This window comes from Vanacampus margaritifer, chromosome 5 (assembly GCF_051991255.1).
Source record: "Vanacampus margaritifer isolate UIUO_Vmar chromosome 5, RoL_Vmar_1.0, whole genome shotgun sequence".
In the NCBI taxonomy this organism is placed as follows: Eukaryota; Metazoa; Chordata; class Actinopteri; order Syngnathiformes; family Syngnathidae; genus Vanacampus; species Vanacampus margaritifer.
Genome location: NC_135436.1, coordinates 13,322,852 through 13,344,056, shown reverse-complemented (window position 1 = coordinate 13,344,056; position 21,205 = coordinate 13,322,852). Strand labels below are relative to the sequence as shown.

At 38.4% G+C, this 21,205-nt stretch overlaps 1 protein-coding gene across 7 annotated transcripts; it reads right to left on the bottom strand.

Annotated features, from left to right (window-relative positions):
• Positions 1-1,975: 1,975 nt before the first annotated feature.
• Positions 1,976-21,144, bottom strand: agfg1a (ArfGAP with FG repeats 1a). Of its 7 annotated transcripts, XM_077566345.1 has the most exons (13): positions 20,774-21,144; positions 14,753-14,846; positions 12,701-12,816; positions 11,168-11,333; positions 10,429-10,585; positions 10,007-10,126; positions 6,798-7,013; positions 6,218-6,377; positions 6,080-6,159; positions 4,414-4,530; positions 3,384-3,536; positions 3,161-3,255; positions 1,976-2,691 (listed from the first exon to the last, which is right to left on the bottom strand). In XM_077566345.1, exons 1-13 carry the CDS (start codon positions 20,938-20,940, stop codon positions 2,632-2,634), a joined length of 1,701 nt encoding a protein of 566 aa, XP_077422471.1. In that variant the 5' UTR covers positions 20,941-21,144; the 3' UTR covers positions 1,976-2,631. The 7 variants fall into 7 exon arrangements, with proteins under 7 accessions (XP_077422471.1, XP_077422466.1, XP_077422468.1 ...); XM_077566340.1 differs by lacking the exon at positions 6,798-7,013 and having other exon boundaries at positions 3,384-3,540; positions 4,415-4,527; positions 20,774-21,142; XM_077566342.1 differs by lacking the exon at positions 6,798-7,013 and having other exon boundaries at positions 3,384-3,540; positions 4,415-4,530; positions 10,007-10,123; positions 20,774-21,142.
• Positions 21,145-21,205: the final 61 nt, after the last annotated feature.

The window sequence follows — 21,205 nt, the reverse complement described above, 5'->3', positions numbered from 1 at the left end:
ACGGGGAAAAAATTAACAGACTTGAAAGCCAGAATAGCAGTCGCAAGGACTGTTGAGGGCTTTTTTTTTTTTAATAGGAATTTGATTTACTCAATTGACTACTTATTTACTGTGTATCACTTGCTATCTTTTGCATTGATTTTCCCTTTATGTTCTTATATCGAGTTTTAGCCATAGAGCTAGTAGTGTTTTTGCTTTGCGCTTGAAATAAATGCAAAAGACTTGTCATTTTTAAAGAAATGATTACACCACTATTTACACTAGAGTCACTATGGTGTAGCTATATAGAGATTTAAAAAAATAAAAATAAACATTTCCCATGTAACAACGTACCTACAGCTGCTTGTGTCATTTTTATGCTTCTAATTATCAGTGTCATATAATTCTACAACCTGCCATCTCACAAGTTGTTAAATAACACAATAAAGCTCAATAGTCTTGATATTTGATGTGCAAATCAATGTAGGCTGATATCCTTTGACTGGACTGTTGACTGATTCAAGTTATCACTTAAGAACAGTGAATGGAAACAGAAACAGGCACAGGTAGTAGAACACACGTACATGTACTTGAAACATACAGTCAGGAGCTGATGATGAAGAGATGTAGTGGAGGTCAGACTGGAGGGTTCCTACTGGTCTGTTTTGTATCTGTGAATTCTTCAACTGTTAAAAACCCTGGAAACTTTTTATCATCATACTGGAAAATGGTCAAGATGACTTTTGACTAACTGCATATGAAAACATGTATTCCAGTGACTGCAGGTTAAATGTAGACTAGCCTGTAGACTAACACTTACAATATGCTGACATGTGCAAACAGAGCACATGCAAACTTCTCGGGGTAGTATATCCCACCGTTTGTGTAAGAAGCGCAAAGTTAAAATATTTTTTAAATATCATTTTACTACAGTAAATGAGACACTTCTACTCTTACACATTACACTGAGAGGTGCTTCTAATATATTTTGGTTGCCTCATTTAACGTACTCAATTCAACATATTAAAATACTATTTTAGCTTCTTACACGGTATTAGAAACCAGTATCTGAATGGCCTTCAGAACCAACATTTGGATCTTCTATGTTACTTACATCATATTATGTTGTAAGCATATGCTGTCGATGACAAGTGTGTACATTTGAGGGAGGGGATCTTTTGTATTTAGCAATAAAAATAAGATGACTAATGAGAAGAAAAATCCTAATAATGATTTATCCTTTATCTTGACTGACTCTACAGTGTACTTAAAGGTCAAGAGAAGAATAGACAATGTTGAGCAAGAGCGCTGAAAACCTTCCACCTCTGCCACCTCAACAGTCTTGTAGTTTGTTTTTATTGCAAATAAACTAGGCCAGTAAATTGACAGCAAATCAAAGTAAATGATTGGTTGACACTGCAAACGAAGAGTGATTGACAATTAACCTTATATACATTGTTTTACTGACAAAATATACTACGGAAGGTTAAATTTTGGGTTTGATCAAATGTTAGGGCATGCTAAAATATTTGCTTTCATTTTGGAAGTTCGTCATACTGTATATTCCAGTTACTTAAGCGAAATAGATGTTTTGCACTGCGTGCCCACGGGAAAAAAACAACAACCACCAGACAAACATGATTCCCAATTCAATCCATAATTTCCTGCATGAAAGGAGAAATTTAACTTGATATGTGCAAAATGACATTTTAAATAAAAGTTTTTGCTTGTATTATGGATAGCAAATTGGGTCGTCATGCACATTCAGAAATAAATCAATAAATACTCACCGCAAAGCCATTACAAATGAACTTTTATTTTTTAATATATATATATATATATATATATATATATATATATATATATATATATATATATATATATATATATATATATATATATATATATATATATATATATATATATATATATATATATATATATATATATATATATATATATATATATATATATATATATCAATAGAAATCAATGATTTGGTCAATTCTTAAAACTCATTTTAATATATATACTTTATATATACAAATTAACTTAAAAAGTGGTTGTCAGCTTGTGCGCCATCCCGGCATGGATGTGGACGACATTGTGAGCGAGGCCTGTTTCGTGCGGGCGTGGCCTGGCAAAAAGCATTGCAGCATTCTTTCTCTCAAGAGAACATGCAATATTTGTCCGGTTGACCTAAAAGTATTCTGCACAAATAAACAATGTCGTTGGCAGTACGCATTAGCTTTTCCAAGCAATAGTTCCGTTATAACAAACCTTGTATACAAATACTGATATGCGCAAAGAGTGGGTTTGCTTAAGGAAATAATATTCACAGAATTTTAGCATAAAGGTTGACTACTGCTTGCAAACCCAAACTTTTCAGCCAGTTTGACGATCCATTCACAAATTGAATGGGGAGGGGGAGGAGGAGGAGGAATCAACCTCTCCCCTCTGCACTCACCATCACATTATTTTCTCACCCAAAACAGTGTCATGACTGTAACACCTCAGAGTGGTCAATTTGTGTCAACCTGCAAATACAAATCTATACAAACATTGCGTTTTAAAGCTACCTGTGAAACAAAACAGTGAAATAGGTGCAAGCGTCATCAGTCGACCCTGAAAAGGAGCTGATATGATGGAATGCTATAAGAAGGGATTTGTTGAAGAGCCTCCTGTTGGATATTGCGCCGTTGGCCCCGCACCCTACAAAACATACATGCACACAAATTAACAAGTTAATCATTGATTAAAATAATACTGGTCTGCATCAAGAAATAATTAAAAATGGCAAAAATGTTCCACATTTAGCAATAGAAATGTAGCTAGCTGTTGAAAAGAAAGGGGGCTATCACTATTAGTATTAATCAATATTTTCTAGATATGCAAAGACAAATACATACACAGCTATAAAAGTAAGAGAATTTCTCTTCATAAGACAGTGGAGAATAAAGAGTTTTATCCACTTTATGCTTAGTGTCATGGTCCAATTTGTGACCATAACATAAATAAATTACACGTGCACTTTCTTTCATGTTAAGTCACATCACAATTATAATGTGTTCAAGATGAAGCTGAGTCTTATAACATGAAAGACGAGTACTATTAGACTCTAAGCGACTAGATTGTGACGATTTAGACAAAACATGATGTAACACGGATTTGTCTCACTAACCAAAAAAGGGTTATTGGAGACCATTGGTCCAGCCATCGTCTGCCCAAAGGGAGTCCCCACTGGCTTGCCCTGGCCAAAGACTGAAAACCCCCCACCTGCACAACAAGTACATATTACAATTGTTGGATCCACTTTCTTCTTCTGAATCAAATGCAACCTTCAATGCACAGTCATTTATCTTTAGTGACTCTTAAAACGCCGATATCCACACACATACACACACCATTGAGTTGCTGGGGATACGCTGTGGGTTGCGAGTAGGGCACCTGGCCAGGAAAAGGCTGCTGAAAGGTTCCACTAAAGCTGGTTGGGAGGTTGTAGGCTGCTGTGTTGCCAAATCCGGCAGGCATACTCATGGAGGCGGTGCCAAACGAGGCTGCAAACGAGCAGAGGGTTAAATACTGTTGGTCTCTCAAATTGATTTCACAATTTTGGACTCTGACAACACATTGTTTTCCACTGCAAATGTCTACACCGCTTGGCACGGTTGTACATGAGCTCCGGACGTGGACGTCACGCATCCCACAATGCACTACGCCAAACCAATTTTGCAGGATAGATGTAGCTTGATAATATAGTTATTGATTACAAAATGATGGCAAAAGACATGATCAGGCACTTGCACATGGCAGCTGAACCAGCAGATGCTAACAGATAATACCTAGCAGATGCTTACCACCACACGCAAAAAAATTGGGAGAAAAAGTTTTTCGTTTGTCGTAAAAACTTTCACTTATGCTGCCTTGGTTTTATAGCTATTAGTATTACCCAGTTTGAACTTAACTGATCAACAGTAGCAGCATAGACAAAAAAATGTACGGCACAAACGACGGCCGAATCAGCAGATGCTAACATACAGTATAACAAAAGTGCAAGGCTTGAGTGGAGCTGCTATCTTAAATGGCATATTCACCACACAGAAAGGAGAAAAAACTAATCCAGATTGTACAAACTTGTAACCTTCCAAGCCTTTATATGATCGCTAGCAGTGCATTGCGAAGTTAGAGGGACATCCATTGCATATCTGGAACACTCTCCCAATAGCTCTATTGATGGATTTCCACTTTAAAACCCAGGTACTACAAGGTATGATTCATTTACGGTCTGTAGCTTTTTGTCAGCTGAGGTTCCCAGTTCACTGTACCAGCACAATTTAGGTGACATAAACCACTGCTGTCCGCTCATTGGTTGAACAGATTTGTCATGGCTAGATCCTTACTGAGTTTCACCTTAACGGTCACAAAGTGACTAACCTGCTGCTGCTGCTGCTGCTGCAGCAGCAGCGGCGGCGGCTCTGCTGTTGTTCTGGAAAGGGTTGGCTGGTGCGGTTGCGACTCCAGCAGCTGCAAAGGGATTATTTGGCTGGGCTGCTAAGGAGAGGGTCAATCATAAGGAGAGTTCAATCAGGATACATAACAGGTGATATCAGGTCATAAAAATTACATGGCAAAAGCATTGCAAAAAGAAACCTGAAAATACCCCTTTTCAATTATGCTACACTTTCAAATTTCTGGAAATAGTGAATATTGCTGATCATCAATGCTATATGGTGCTATATAAAGATGTATATAGAGTCCAAAGTAGAACAGAACCAAGGTAAGGAGTAGTCTGGAAATCCAGACTCACTCGTGGCTTTGCCGGAGAGTCAGTCTGGTCAACCATCCTATCAGTCGCATTTCTGAGGTGGGGCAAACCTGAGCTAACAGACAGTGGAATTAACTAATGAGCGAAGAGAGGAGTGACGTCAGAAAAGCGACTCATCGAAGTAGGGGTGTTAAAAAAAAAAATGGATTCGGTAATATATCGCGATATTACAGTGCGCAATTTTCGAATCGATTCAATATGCGGCCGAATCGATTTTTAAACATCACTTTTTGATAGAAATATTCAACAAAATGACTTACTTAGGGTTCACACTTTAAGCATGGAAGAATGTTATATCAATGGAATATTAAGCCTTAATATTTTATTTCAGTGCTATTCAAACATGAAACAGACTGCAACCTGTTTGTTAAATACAGTGGCTTATAAGCCTGATGTTTCAGGTAAATAAATACATTTTCATACAAATCTTACAGTGTACATGTACATGTTTACTGATTTGTATTTTGTAAATTTGAGGGGATTTTTCTTTCGCAATAATCTACTTTTTTTCTTTCTTTTTTTTTTTTTACTGTTGGTCATATTGGATTTTCAAATATGGCTATTAGTAAGTACTACTTGTAAAAAAATTAAAAAATAAAATAAATATTTTTTAAAACGAAAGAAATACCAGATTCAGATTCCTTGTGGTTAACCCCCTTAAAATGTGTATCTATTTGTAAATCTACAATGACTAATAAGCAGGAAATCAGTTTTTGACAGGTGGCCATTTTGAATTGTCCAATATGGCGGCACCATTGAAAATTTGCTTTGGCTCCCGGCAGATTTGGATAGAGCATATTAAAAAGTACCAGATTACCAACTTTCATACTTTTAGACCAATTTGCACGATTGCCCTCCTTACAGACCAGACTTCTTTTGTTTTTCTGCGGAGACGGAGTAAAAATCCAACATGCAGCCGAAGAGAGACAGTAGTGAATGACTTATGTCGTTGTTGCGGGAAAAACTTGAAGAGCGTGACGTTGCTCACGAAGACGACGTCACGCAAATAGACGAATTTGATTGGCCGGCCTGTTTTCAGCCGGAGCCGAATCGCTGTCTATGGACGCCTGTCCAAAAGTATGTAGCCGGTGTTATCTCATAATAATGCAGACTTGCAGTTCGTATATTCTTTATATCTATCCGTACAGGATTTCAAAAACGAGTTCACTAAGGTTTCTTACATATACAAAAGCTTTCAATTGCAATTGTGACTTACCCCCAAAAATTGAAAAACACATAAAAAAATATATATATATGACAATTTTATTAACTCACCCCCAAAAGTTTGAGCCATACCAGGTAGCGCTTGTTGTGCTTGGGTTGTGGATGCACCAGTCTCTGAGCTAAATGAAATCCTGGCCAAAAACAAATACCAAATAAGATTTTGGAGTTAAAAATTTTTTTTTTACTCACCCATGTGTGCTGCTGCTGTTGTTGTAAACACCAGAAGAGGGAGTTGAGGGGCCAAAAACTGTATCAAGTTCAACTAAAGCAGCATAGCGGTCCCCTCCTGTTCCTGGTTGGTTATGAGACACGGCAGAAACTGAACTCACCCCAGAAGGAATAGCGCCCCCTGAAAGGGAAACACAAGCAACAACAGTGCTCAGTGAGCTCAACTAATCAAAAGATTGCTTTTCATTTTGAAGCTCAACCTGCCATATTTATTAACACCAGAAATTTTTTAAATATTTTTTCCATCACCGAACGTCAGCTTTTTCAAGTGAAATGAGTCCTTTAAACCACAGCACATCTTTTTAAAGCCCCTTGAGGCTGAGGCTTGTTGTTTGGGATTATCACAGACAAGGAACCAGAGAATGAACAGATAGTCCTCTTCAATGTGTGGCTTAGCTATAATGATTATTGATTAAAACGTATCAGCCATGACTCGTCACCAAATTTATTTTAGTTGGGACATAACCCCACCCCCCCATACGAACAATCGCTAATTGAAACAACTTCGCTCGATGGAACAAGCTAGGCAGGAGAGGTTTACCTTGCTCTGTTTTGCCAGAGCTAAACATGTTATCCAGGTCAGAGAGGGCTGCGTATTTATCGGCAAGGACACTAGAACTCTGTGCGATGTCCCTGCCTGTTCCTGTGGCGTTACTCTGGGAGGACGAACCGAAGGATCCAAAGTCAGCACTACATGATTTGGGGAAGTTGTCAAAATTTGCAAAACTGGCATTTGCTAGTCCCCCTGAAGTACTGCCTGCATAAAAGAGACAGATTGTAGAGTCATAAGGGGATGTGGGTTGTTGGTGCTCGGTGACACACAAAAGCGAGAAGATGACTAAACTAAAGTTGGGGAGGAGTCAGGCTTGACCGAACAGTGTATTCTACATTGCACCCTCTACACTCTGTTATGTGCAGAACAGCACCTTTTCTGTGTTTAGCACCAAGTGCAAATCAATGAGAGTTATAACACACAAAACTAAATTGACAAAAGTAATGTCATCTACCCTGTGCCAGTTCACAACACGTTTCGGAAGTTTCATATGGCCACCATTTGATACATTGTCCACAGCAGTTCTGTGTAAGGACAACAATGCAGGCTCCAGCGAAATTGTACGATGTCATTTAAAATTCATACACAGAGCTTGAAGCTAGAAACATACAAATACAATTGCAAGACAAAGTCTGTTAACCCTTGGAATGTCTATAGATTTCTTTACAAATTGGCCCTAAAATGTTAAACTAATCTTTATCCAAGTCTGGTCGCAATAATAGAAAAATAGCTCTCAAACTAATTCCACACAACACACCTCTCACAAAACGTTTGTTGAAATCACCAAATAATGTTAATGTTTAAATCAAATCACTCATTCTTTTAAAGTCACTAATTTCTGTCATCAGAATGCGTCATGTTTATTTAGCAGAAAATCTGACCGTCAGTCGCTTCATTTGCTCATATAAATCTAAGGGCTAAGGGTGTTCTGTATTAAATTGGATCCCTTTGGAACGCTATCAGGAACTAGTTGAGATGTTCGAAGAGAGTATATTATCAGCTGACAATGTACAACCTTGTCATTTTCTGAGCCAATTAGGATCGAGTATTCACCAAGATCATGTGTGCTCTCACACAAACATTGTAGCAGCACTTTCAAGCAAGCACCTTAAACAAAAAAGGATCAATCTCCTTTTTTTTAAAGATTTTTTTTTGGGGGGGGGGGGGTGATAGATATTTTCCATACATAATTCCATACATAAATATTTTCCATACAGTAGTTTTAATTATCCATATTTTTCCAGACTTGCAAATTTATTAAATACATTTCCATGTTTTCAATATTTGCAAAGAAACGTGTGAATGGCTTTTTTATACGTCAATGCAGCGTCAACCAATCTCGTCACATTAGAAACTTAGGCTGGCTCCTGACTCCAATTAGCTCTTAAAAGGAACCACGACTGTAATGAGAAGTTTGCTCTATATTATTTATTTGGTTGTTACTAACATAACTGAGATACATTTTTCTAAAATCATTTCCAGTTTAATACATTTTGTAGAAACTTTATTTGGACGTACGGCGCCATTGTTATATACTTCGCAATGCATTCAGTGCGTAGTGACGTAGAATGGCGGCTGGCTCTCTGCGAGCAATTTGAAATTCCTTTAAAGAAAGCAAGGTAAGTCTCCGTAGCGTTCCGAAAGGGACGATCAAAACCCTTGAATGCGTCTGGTGAATGACGAGAGCACGGCGTGGGGGAGGGTGACTCTCCCGATCGCATGTTGTTTCAGAGCAAACATGTCGGAGTTCCTTTTAAAGAAGTCATTAGCCTCGGGTTCACATACTTTTTTCCACCCTGTATAGAGGTTTACATGCTATGTCCAATACAAACATGAAAAGTTTGTGTGATGTTTGTTTATTGCTATGACTTCGATTCAGAGGTCACATTTTATGACCAATTTATGCAGATATCCAGGTAGTGTAATCTCAAAGGGTTCACGTGTTTTCTTGCAACTGTACGAAGACAGGGAGAAACAGTTGACAGCACTGCATATTGGAGAATGACCGAGGCCAAACAGTGTGTGACTTACTGAATGCAACCTAGAGAGGAAGAGCAACTAAAAAAAACTCACATGTACTGCGGCTGGATGAGAGGGCAGTGAATGCTGGCAGCCCCAAAAGCAGAAATCGATAGCAATCAAAAACGGAATGAGGAAAATGAGTAATGGGCTAATGAGTAATGTAGGGTGGAGAAACAAACTGAACCAGAAGCACACACGCAAAATAAGAGGTCAAAGCGAATAGAGTGCTACTGAAGAAAAACAGATTGCACAATTTAAGTTTAAGCCTGTAAGAAAAGGATAAGAGATAATGAATCTTTAAAGGTAAGATTCATCAATAAAGTTTTGGCATGGACCTCCCACTGCAAAAATGACAAGTTTGGGATCTCCACTAGAGGTTGCTGTTATGCATGAGGAGGTATAAACAGTCACTCTTAAAGTGTAGTTTACTTGGGGTAAAAGCTGGCTACAAACTAGATTGATTGCCATCACATCACAGGCACATATTCAGTACAGTCGCAATAGCGAAAATCTGCATATAAGTGATGTCTACGGTAATGCATTGGGGGGGAAATGTATACTTTTCTTCATACCCAAAACATTCTTCAAAGCGCTGATTAACAGTCACTTTAGATTTTCTATGAAAAATGGGGCGAAAATAGGGGGAGAATCCTGGGAAATCATCCGAAAATATGAAAAAAAAAAAAGTATTTGAAAATATTATATATCTGCAATTATGCAAATTTGTAAGTATGCAGGGGTTGACAGTACTCACATTCACACCAACACAACATTTAGAGTCTTCAATTAACCTAACACGCATGTTTTTTAATTTTGAATGTGGGAGAAAGCCAGTGCCAGGAGAAAACCCACGCAAGTAGGGGCATGTCATGCAAATGCCAGTGGAAACCTGTAAGCCCAGAATCTTAAAGCAGACTTGCCAGTCACAAATCCAACATGCTACACGAGAGCTACTTTATTTCCATAATAATTTAAAAGATTTAGTACATGCCTTGAAACCTGCTAAAACTAAGCAGATTTGTGCATTCTTAAAGTGCATTCTAATCTTGAAGTAATGAGAAAAGCTACTAACTACAGTATTTTGAATACTGCACACACGTTACCTTAGTCAAGTGATGAATGGAATTATATCAAATAAAATACAAAAGGTTTCCAGTGAAGGTAACTTGCTCTACCTGTGCTTGCGGCTGGGAATGGGACGTGGGTTGCTGAAGGGAAACCACACACAGACCCTGGAGTGCTCACGAATGCATCAAAATTAGCAAAGTCTGCATTTGAGTTGGCATTCTGTGCTGCTGGAGGAGGGGTCACGATGATGTTCACACAGGCAGACCAACAAAGACAATGAGAGGAGAATGGCATTTAACATAATGAAGAACATAGATGTGACTTGAAAAAACACATAGGATTATGGGATAAATGTGACATAATCAGAGACGGGATGCCATATGATCTTTAATGCAGATCCGCATTAAAAGCTGAGAATTAAGTATGTACACATGGAATGATATATTACTATTTTCATGGTTTCTGGAATGGCATTTCTGCTAAGAAGTCTATACATTTTATTTAAGATACAAACACATCTCTCTCTTACTTGTGTGACTGTTGAAATGTGCAAAGTTTGCAAAACTTGATCCGGCGCCTGCACTAATTTTTGGTGGGGCAGCAAAGATGTCGCCACCTAGGTCACTGAGGAGGTCAACCTTCTTGTCATGCTGTTGATGGGTTTGCCCACGGCTGGTCACCGGAGACTGGAAGAGACAAGAGACGTAATTGTAAACAGACTTGCCTTACGGAAAGTGGTAAGAGTGTACCTAATGTTGCACTAAACATTCAGGTACACTTGCAACCAATAAAATCCATCAGCAGTGTATCAAAAAGTCACCCTTTACAGAGACAGAAACTCAATTTGGATTGATACTGGCCGAGGGGTAAATATTGAACAATTATTGTTGTGTGGAACTACTTTGTTTCATTCTCAGAGTGGCTTCTAATATTCTGTCTCTATCAGGTAGAACAAAAAGGTCACCAAAAATCTTACCAAAAACATTTGTATATCTAGTCTAAGGCTACGTTCACACTGCAGGTCTTAATGCTCAATTTTGATTTTTGATTTTAATTTGAATTTTTTTTGGGGGGTTGAATAAAAAATAAAAAATCTGAATTGTTATTTTCATACGGACAAAAACCTGACACAGGTCGCATTTGGGCAAACAAATCTGATCTGGGTCGCATTTGCCTGCAGTGTGAACAGAGCCTAATATATACCAACCGCAGGAGTGACAGTTAAAAATTCAGCTTGCGTACATTTGTGAGGACTTTAGGAATCTTACTTGATTAGGTGGGGTGTTCTTGTTGAGATGGAGGGTCAGAGCTGAGTCTCCGAGGAGGGATTTAAGAGGTCTAACCTCTGGAGTGCTGCTGGTGCTGCTGTTTGAGGAGCCAGAGATAGACGCATGTACAGATGCCACTGCCTTGGCCTGATCAGGAGGTACATACCTGGGAAGCAAAGTACACAACAAACCAACTAAGATAAAACAAAGATTTATTTTTTTCAAATTTAAATGGAATGTTTGTTTGCCACTTTCAGCTTTGTATCATCAGGGGTCATAGCGTACCTAATTGAATGATTTTTTTGATTGGCGCAGTTCCTTCCTGATGCAACCCAACTAGTGATGCACCGAATATTCGGCCACCGAAAATTTTGGGCCGAAATAAAATTGAAGCAGAAAGAATATGGCTGAAAAATATGATGTTGTGGTGATGCGAGCAAAAAAAACGCAAGCAAGCGTGTGTTTTAATTAAACAGTGAACTCGAGGGTGAGAGTCCGCCTCGCTTCTCGCTGGCTTTTCACCATGTGAGTTTACGTCGGTCGCAGCAGCTCCCGGGGTCATTGCGCACATCGGAGGAGAGGGGTGTCGTTTGGTGTACAACATTTAAGTGGGTCGAAAAAAGACAGAACTGCCGTGTACTGCAGTACAGGTGAGCCACTCTTTCTCCTGCAGCACCTTGCCCTTTTTTTTTTTTTTTTAATAAAATAAGAGCCCCTTGAACGCTTCCACTTTTTCACTGGCATTTTAGTGGCCGTTCTAAATACTTTATTTTTAGCACTATTGCTATCAACAGTTTTAAACACAGAAACACTTACCGCTATCGCCGGGTGGCGACAGACCTGTGCAGGACGCTGTGTGTGACTTTGCAGTTTGTTCCCGAATCCGATTAGCTTGTGCGAATAAATGTATTTATTTATTTTTAAACGTTGGTGAATATGTGAATGTGCCAATTTTAAGTGCCTGCACCTTGTCCCGCTGCACGAATATCTGTGCCCGCCTGTGCGAACTACATTGACTATAAAGTGCAACCGCACCGCCAGAAAATGCTCAAATCTCATTTGTCTACCATTAGCCAACATGTCTGCGGTGTGGGCACATTTCAATTTATATTGTGCTTTAGTAAAATGCCAGTGCTAAATAAATATTTTATAATAATATTATAATTTTAATTAATTATAATAAATGCAATGATAGTTATAATTGGCCTAATTTTTTTTCGGCGTTTCGATTTTCAGTTTTTGGCCAAGCAGTTTTTATTTTCGGTTGCGGCCAAACATTTTCATTTCGGTGCATTCCTAAACTCAACCATTTTTTAAAATGTATTTATTTTAACCGCGCTTAGGACCTGCTGGGACTGGGTCTTATGGCACTGGCCGGGAATAGAACCCATAGCATCGGCGTGAAAGGCACATGTACCACTACATTTCAGGTTTTTTACACTACACTACATTTCCTTATTTTTACTAATTCAGATGCAAGTCTGACAAAGGTTCTTTGTTATTCAAGGATTTAACTTTCAAGAAGTGTCTTACCATCGCTTCTTCTCATATTTTTCTTGAAGAAACTCCTTGACTTTCTGTGGTTCTCTAAAGTCTGGTGCTGATGAGCTTTTCCCATCATGAAGGCCGAGCCAGATCTGTCTACATACCTGAAACATTGACAACAAGAAAACAAATTAACTTTAGACACATTTTTTTTAGCTTGACTTTTTTTTTTTTCTTAAATGTGTCTATGAGCATTAAGTGGACCCAAAAAGTCCACCATAAATATTAAGTTGCCTAATTTACATAATAACAAATGCCCTTATCTTGGAATTATTTTTTGAGACCAGTGAAGTCAGATTCCTAGATTTCATGTGTATGCCTTCAGAATTGGTGGTTTACTGTAAATCAAGCAATTCATGTCGCACACGAAAAAACACTTCTGACATATGATATTTGCACACCACTGCAATCTATGCCAAGTGTCTCTATGGACAGACAGAAGGCCACATTGAAGGCTGGAGTATTTATAAGACAGCTCTGGAGGATTTATGACACTGCTTTAACCTCAAGTCTGTTGCTTTGTTACAGCTTTAAATAGACTCTACCTCCTAAGTGGCAATGCTATTTTTTTTTACTCTCGGTACCAGGAATTACTGCTGAATAATGATATAGTTTAGTCTGTCCGGTCTATCAATAATCTGAATGTGGGTGAAGAAAATAGATTCAAATGATTAACTGAAACTGCAAAACCAATTTACCGTTACAAAAGCTCTCATGAGGATTGCACTGTGAATTTTTTTCAACCAAGTACCCCTTTCTCCGGTGCGAAGCATTTTTGGTTGAAAAACAGAAATGACTGTTTGACTTATTAAATGTTGGAGCCTCATTTGCATAGTGGTCTCCCACACTATTTGGAAATAAAAAGATAAAAAAAAAAAAAGAAAGAAACAATTACATTTGTAATAAATAAAAATGTGTGTACATAAAAATGATAAATTCAATAAAGACATTTTATTTATGTCACTCACCAGTCACCACACTAAATAAAGTAGTCGGTTTCCTCCTCGCTCCCGAAGTGTGGCTCTTTGCTGCAAGCGTCATGTTTGTTGATAACGGCTTGAGTATTTACGGTGGGTTACAAGCCAGAAGCACGGACTTATATACGAGGTCACTGACCTGAATATATGACTGGATAGCCGATATGCCAAGACATTTGAAGCCACGAGGCCGCTATATTACTCCTTCTAAGAAACGTTTCTCGGCATACGATCCAATACATTTATTGCAAAGCATTTGAAATTGAGACAGTACTTAGTAGAAACAGCATGAATTATGGTGTTTTATGTATAAATGATATGCTTAGTGATATTTACAGGAGGAAACTTGTATATTTTTTTTATTAAAGAATTATAACTAATTCAACAAAAGATGCCTAGTCTGCCAAATCTACGGTAATATTGGGGTCTAAGGAACTGAGCGATAAAGGAAAAAGGGGGTCTTCAAAGCAGCACATACCGTCCACTTGTTATTGTTTTTGTCTTCTTTAAAAAAATTGTGACCCCCCCCCCCCCCAACACCGCCCCCGGCCTATACTAACTGGCTACGAGCTGTATATGTCTAATCTGTACGTATACCGTATCGTTTACACAGTAGTCTGCTCGCTAGATGGGAGGAGAAAAATGGCCGCCCTGTCGCTTCAACGGCTTGCACGGGTGTGTTTGGGCTATTGGCTATCCAGTCATACATTCAGATCAGTGATCGAAGTATTCCGAAAGCGTTTATATGAAGCAAGAATTATGAAAGGAGTAACCCAGGGGTCTTATTCGGAATTTTAAAAACCCGAATAAGATCATATTTGGGTTATTGCGCGTGTTTACATGGCCTTACAAAACCTGAATATTGCCAATATTCGGGTTTTAAAAGGATTATTGCCTGCATGTAAACATAGTCACTGTTCTACACAACTTTGCCTCAAGTACCATTTTAAAGGGACTGTGTTTATCTTTCATGTAGTGTATGCGTGTCTTTGGATCAGTGTAAAATTAGAGCGGTTTTAAAAGTTTTTTTGTTTTGTTTTTACCTTTGACAGCCAAAGCCTACCTCATTGCCATTTTTCTGTAGAAATTCTATTTCCTGTTGTGTGAAGGTTGTCATGGAGATGGACTTGACTCTGTTGGGTGGATTCAGTCCTCGTCTGTGGATGAAAAAAAATAACAGGCATCCATTTTAATGATTTTATTGAAACACTGTTTACAATTTCTACAGGTTAAAAAAATTCTAGGAGGAGGAAAACGAGCTTAGAGGAACTGTGCTGCAGTAAATATTCGTAAAATTAATTATCTTCTGGGGTCTGTGACCAATCTAGTATATAGTATTATCTATAGTCTTGAAAATAGCTTGCTCTCTTTAATGATGCAATGGTGCTTGCTTCTGCCTAAATAAACCCTTTCGGTTGTATATTTATGTACCTTTCGGTTGTATATTTATGTATGGTATTTGTTTTTGCCCATGTTGAATTTTTAATTTATCTTGCCAATAAATCGAATTTTCATTCATTCAATGGTTGAACAAACATGCTGTTTTTGGAGTCTCCTGCTTTGTAACACAAATTTCACCTCGTACAAGACTGAAACATAGCATGACCTTATCACCCATGGCTTCAAGCTTTAAACCTAAGCAGTTAGACCAACATGGTTTGGAATATTGCTTTGATTCATTGATTGACACTCTCAGTAAGTATTATCTAGTCAATAAGTTGATCACCATTGCCACATGAAATTACCTGCTATTATGAGAGGTTTGCTTTTTCCCCATTTTTTGATGTGTCAAAATCATATCAGTTCGATGGTTGGCAGAGCAGATTTGCAAGATACTTGTATTCATGTCATCTAACTTCTGTACAATGGTAATACATAGGTCAAGTGAGGTTACGTCCTGCCAAGTGCAAATCTCCCAAAAGAAATATTCTAAGTAAGAGTTCCTCAAGGGAAAGCCTCCACCTTCATAAGGAATGTGTTTACATAATGGATTGCAGCTCCACCTATTGCGCAACCACAATTATTGGGGTAAAAGATCAGCAAGGCAGTGATGTCCTTCTAATAAGTCTTAACATGTAAACATTAAACAATGTTCCCAAAAATATGGTACTAATATGGGTCACTTGATCAAAAGCCCAACTTGTCTTGACCCTTTCACTTCTGTAATAATAAGAGCAAGAAGACCAATTGCCAGATTGTGGGGCGTGGATTGAAGTGAGGTCCGCCTCTGTAGCTGCTCAAAGTTACAGCGTATGTTAAGACTGCAGACAAAAAGATGCAAGTTGGAGCATGAACAATGCCAACTCTTTTGCAAGTCTCGACAAAAGAACAACATATCTCCATTCTCCACCACTTCCTGTTGCACATGCACATCACATGCTGGTTACAACACAGAAAGCTATTCTGCCGCCTGTCTTACAATCAGATCAGGCTTCATACAAATCAGTGGACAGTGTGCTGTGTACATGACTTCCGCCACTCAACTAAGATGTACAATTCAAAATAATTATAGAATTCCCTGACATTTTTTTTGTTAGCTCTGCTTTAATAGACCATTCAGTTCAATTTCTTTTGTATGACTATGAATAATGTTTAAGCGTTACTTGAAAAGTGCTTGCACAATTCATGAGGGTATAAGCTAGCAACAATTGTAACCTATAAACCATGGAATGGCTGAATTGTATTTCCATTATTTCCTATGCGGAAAAACTGTCTAAAAATACAAACAATTAAGAGATCCACTACCTTCACTAAGTTATTGTACACCACAGGAAAAAGGTAGATGGTGATGAGAAACACAACTGACCACATTATTTCCGCTCAATTTACCAATTTGCAAACCCTTCCCCGGTAACTTTTATGTTTATTATTAGTATAAAATGATTAAACCCATTAAAAATAGAAATCAAATTAGATTAAAACACTACAGTTATTATAAAACATTATGTGGTTGGTTTATATCATGCAGTGTCATCAACTTAGAGGGAGCCAAAGATAGACAATTTTGAGTATAGAGTAAATAAGCACACACGTAATTGCAGTACAAAAATGTTAAAGAAGTGATGTTCTACCAGCAACAAACATATCTGGTAGGAAATTAAGAGATGCACATAATTGTCAAATGGAAACAAAGTGACTTCCATGATACAGGAAAGACTTATGCAAGCAAGTAACTGTATGACTGAACAGAACAGGAAGGCAGCTTATTGAGTTGCCAGGTAATAGGCCAATTTATTTTCTTGCAATTTATGTTCATTTTCAAATGGTTTCCTTTAGCAAGACATTTTTTTTTTCACATCATGACGACCCTTGTGAGGAATACACGGTTTGGAAAATGGACGGATGGATGAATCTTTCTAAAATTGGAGTAAATGAACAGGACAGTCATAATGTAAAATCTTGATTTTTAAAATAGTATGAAAAAAACAAGAGTACATAGTACATACAAAGAGGAAACAGAACGTTAGGCAGACAACTGCTAGCTGACAACTACATTTAAAAGCCACAACCACCAGTCGAGATGTTTCTCATCAGAGTGTGAGAAAAATATTTATCCAAGAGTGACTTTTTATAAGAGTACAGGTACCTATTAAATCACAGGAATAATATGCAACAAGAAAAACAAATAATGATTCAACATTGCTAGCTTGTCCAGTGCCCACAAACATTTCTGAAGAGAAGCCAACAAATTTGGTACTTAGTTGTTTGTACTCACATCGAATGTAATGTAAAACTGTGATGACAAACACCACACAACAGTTTATGTATTTATTTCTTTAGGTTCTGACTCCTGATAGAAACACAGAGCAGAATATGCTTTTTAGAAGGTTTATTGCCCAACCACAACAGGTCACTGTCTCCCATAACCTATGGCAACACCACACACACACACACACACATCTCTTTTTAGCAAACCACAGTAACTCAGACTCGCCCGAAGCATTCATTGTTCTCATGTACACACACTTGTCTCACACATCACACTCAGGCCCCTGAAACGCTGTAGTATGTATATGCCAGACCTGCAAAGTCGCTGTAACACTGCCACAGCACATTAAAAAAAACAACATGCAAAATACTAACTATAATAAAATTTAAATTTATTGACATAAATTAAAACAGTTATTCAAAAGAGGGGTGGATTTGCTTAAGAGCATAGCCATTTGCCTCAGTCATAGCCATTTGCCTTATAACAGTGTGTGTGTGTCCATCACTTCAGTCATGTATTCTCTTATTTCGGCATCTGAGAATGGCTTCTTGTTACTGCATACCCAAAATTTACACCACTCTAATCCCTTGCCCAACCAGAAATTAGTTTAAGTGTATCCGTAAAAGGTTTGTTATCATTTCTACATTTTTATCCAAAGGGAACCAGCGTTTTTTGTGAATACACATATGGAAACTTAAAAAAATAATAATAATTTAAGAAATAGATCAGCTGTTTTCAAGTGGACAGGGCCTATACAGTCCCTGGGATGACTGAAAGAAGGATGAACATTTTTTCAGTCTGTTCATTGAAATGCTGGTTTTCACAGTCCACTTTTATTTTCGCAGCAGTAATGTGCTGACTAAGGCTTGACGATTTGGCTGGAAAATGAATCACAACGTAAGTACAGTATTTCAAATTAATTGATAATGATAATGATAATTATTTTATTTTTTTTTACATTTTAAAACTTTTTGGCGAATGCTTCGACATTTTCGGCGAGTGCTTTATGACGCAAAATTTCGAAAAAAAATACACGAACTGAGCACCAACTAAAACCAGTTTACGTCCATCGATCCAGGTTGGAATAGACAGTCAGTCTGTGTATTGTTATGAAGCTAGCTTTGTGTCATAAAGCACTCGCTGAAAGGTGGGCATCCATCAATGACAGTCCAATGTAACAACGGTTTTGCCCAGCTCTGAATTTAGGTAAGTATTGTTTTAAATCAGGGGCAGGAGAGGACTGGTTCTTTAATGCTGTGGGCTGGCCCGACCCACTGGCCTTGCCCTCTAGTATGGAGGACCTAAAATGCCAAAAAAGAAAGAAAATATAGAAAAAGATAAAACGTTTGTTAGTTTTTATTTCCATATATACAGTCCTGCTCAAAAGTTTGTGAACCTCTTGAGCAATTTGGACTTTTCAATTGTTTCAATCTGATTTTGCTGTTCAATCTGAAGACTGAACCATTACATTTTATATGAAATAACAGGTGTGGGTTTATCAATTCTATGCATTATTCTATTTTTTCCCCCAATCAATTGTGTAGTCAAAACTCAAACATAACATCAAGGGATTTGCAGACCTTTTTTGTTACATCTGGGACACGTGCATGCTTCAACAATTAGAAGAGAAGTCAATCGACAAGGCTTTCATGGAAGGCTTGCCCATCTCAACTTTGCCAGAGAGTACCTGGAAAAACCTGAAGCTTTTTGGAAGTCCCTTCTGTGGACAGATGAGTCCAAAATTGAACTTTGGTCACAACTAAAACGGTCATGTTTGGTGAAAAGTCAACACTGCATACCAGCAAAAGAACCTTCACGGTAGAGTGAAGCATGGGGGTGAGAATGTTAAATTCTGGGCTGGCTTTTCATCCTCATGACCTGGACAACTCCACATAAGCCAGGGAATCACGAATTCAGAGGAATATTGTGAAATCCTGGATCATAACCTGAAGCCCTCGTTTGTGAAGTTACAGCCTGGTAGACGATAGATCATGCAACATGACAATAATCCAAAGCATTCCAGCAATACAACCAAGGAATGGCTGAAGAACAACAAGATTCATGTTCTAGATGTGCCCAGTTAAAATCCTGACTTAAATTATTTCAAAATTCTGTGGGGGGCAGTTTATGATAGACGCCCATCCAACCTCTCTCAACTGGCTGCATTTTGAAAGCAAGAGTGGCATAAATTCCCCCAAAGTAGATGTGAAAGACTGATAAATCACTAAAGAAAGTGTTTGGATAAAGTTCTCATTGCAAAAGGAGGTGCAATGTCCGATTAAGTGAGAGGTTCACATACTTTTGTACCCATGAAATCTGAGTTTTTCTTAAATCTACAACTTTTGTTCAAGAACAAATGACAACCCTAACCCTAACCCATTCTTTTTGTTCAAGTCCATTCTTTTCAATGTCAGCATTGTAGATTTGGGTATGACTAAACATTTAATAAGGTTATTTTAATATTGTATATAAAAAGTCTGTTTTCATTTATTTTGGCAGTGTTGGCCCTCCATACTCTTCATGCCCCTGAATATTGTTAAACAGTTGCTGCAGGGGTGTTTCAGTGTCACCACCTGGTTTGATGTTATTAGAGAAGGATACTTTTATTTTTGATGCTGTAATTTCCCATGTGCAATCAATATTCAACTAATTATAGTTTTTTTGAATGAGAATGATTCGTTATTCTAGAAAAATAAACCATTTCTGTAAACATTTTGTCACTGCAAGAAAACATGAAGTGAAACAATCCTTATTTAAAATAATTATTCTACCCTGATGATGATGACACCCATCCCACCAAGAGGACTTCTACTGTGACCACAATAGTTACAGCCACAATTACAAACAACACGTCCTTAGTAACAACTGCTATCTGAATGTCAGTCGGTGAAGGCTTCACTAATCCCAAATCCCAGGCTACATACAGATGCTTGATTACACAACTGCACTATCAAGCTTTAAATCAAACACGCTCTACTGTATACGCGTTACAGACAAACGACCCAAAATAGTTAGTTGTATCCTATACGTGTATGTACTATATTTGGCAAGCACAGTTAGTAGGTTTGACAAGCAACTGGTAGCAGGCGCCGTGTGTTGACTTAGCTTGTATAAATGTCACTTCGTTCGCTCACCCGGCTGCCACGAGAAGGCAAAGTCAAACGGGACAAATGTCAGATCAACACTGACAATATCGTGTCAACAAGTACATGTTAGAACTCAGCAGCACCAAGGTTGTTAGAGCAACCGTCGTTAGCTAGTAGCTAGTAGGCTAACTGCTCGTGGCAACCATATGTATGGTTAAATCTAGCTGTTGATGTGTAGGGCTCGCGCCATGTCCATGCTCCTATAAGGTCGAGCGACTTGGTAACTCACAGGATGCCGGAGCAGGAGGTACACACGAAGGAGCCCACCGTCATGTTGGCGTAGGTTGGGCCGCGCTGGTCACAGTCAAAGCACTTTCTGTTAGCAGGCAAACTCGTCATTTCCCTTAGCATCTTCAGGTGTTTCTCCTCTTGCTTTCGTTTCGCACTCGCCGCCATGATTGTGCCTATACAGCGCGATTCGACTAAAAAGAAAGAGAAGGCGACCTGAGGTTGAAAGGTGTGTGCTTTATAAAGGTTGCCAACCCGTTTAGCAGTCAGACAGGACAGGGCGGAGGGAAGGTGGGTGGCTCTGTCGTTGACAAGGCGGCCTCGCTACTCCTTGAGTTTTGGTGGTGCGTTTGTGGTATGCTGGGAAGTCGGAAAGCAACTGCAACGCCCCTTTGGTGCAGTTATCCAATGCTAGGGAACGCCAATATCAGGT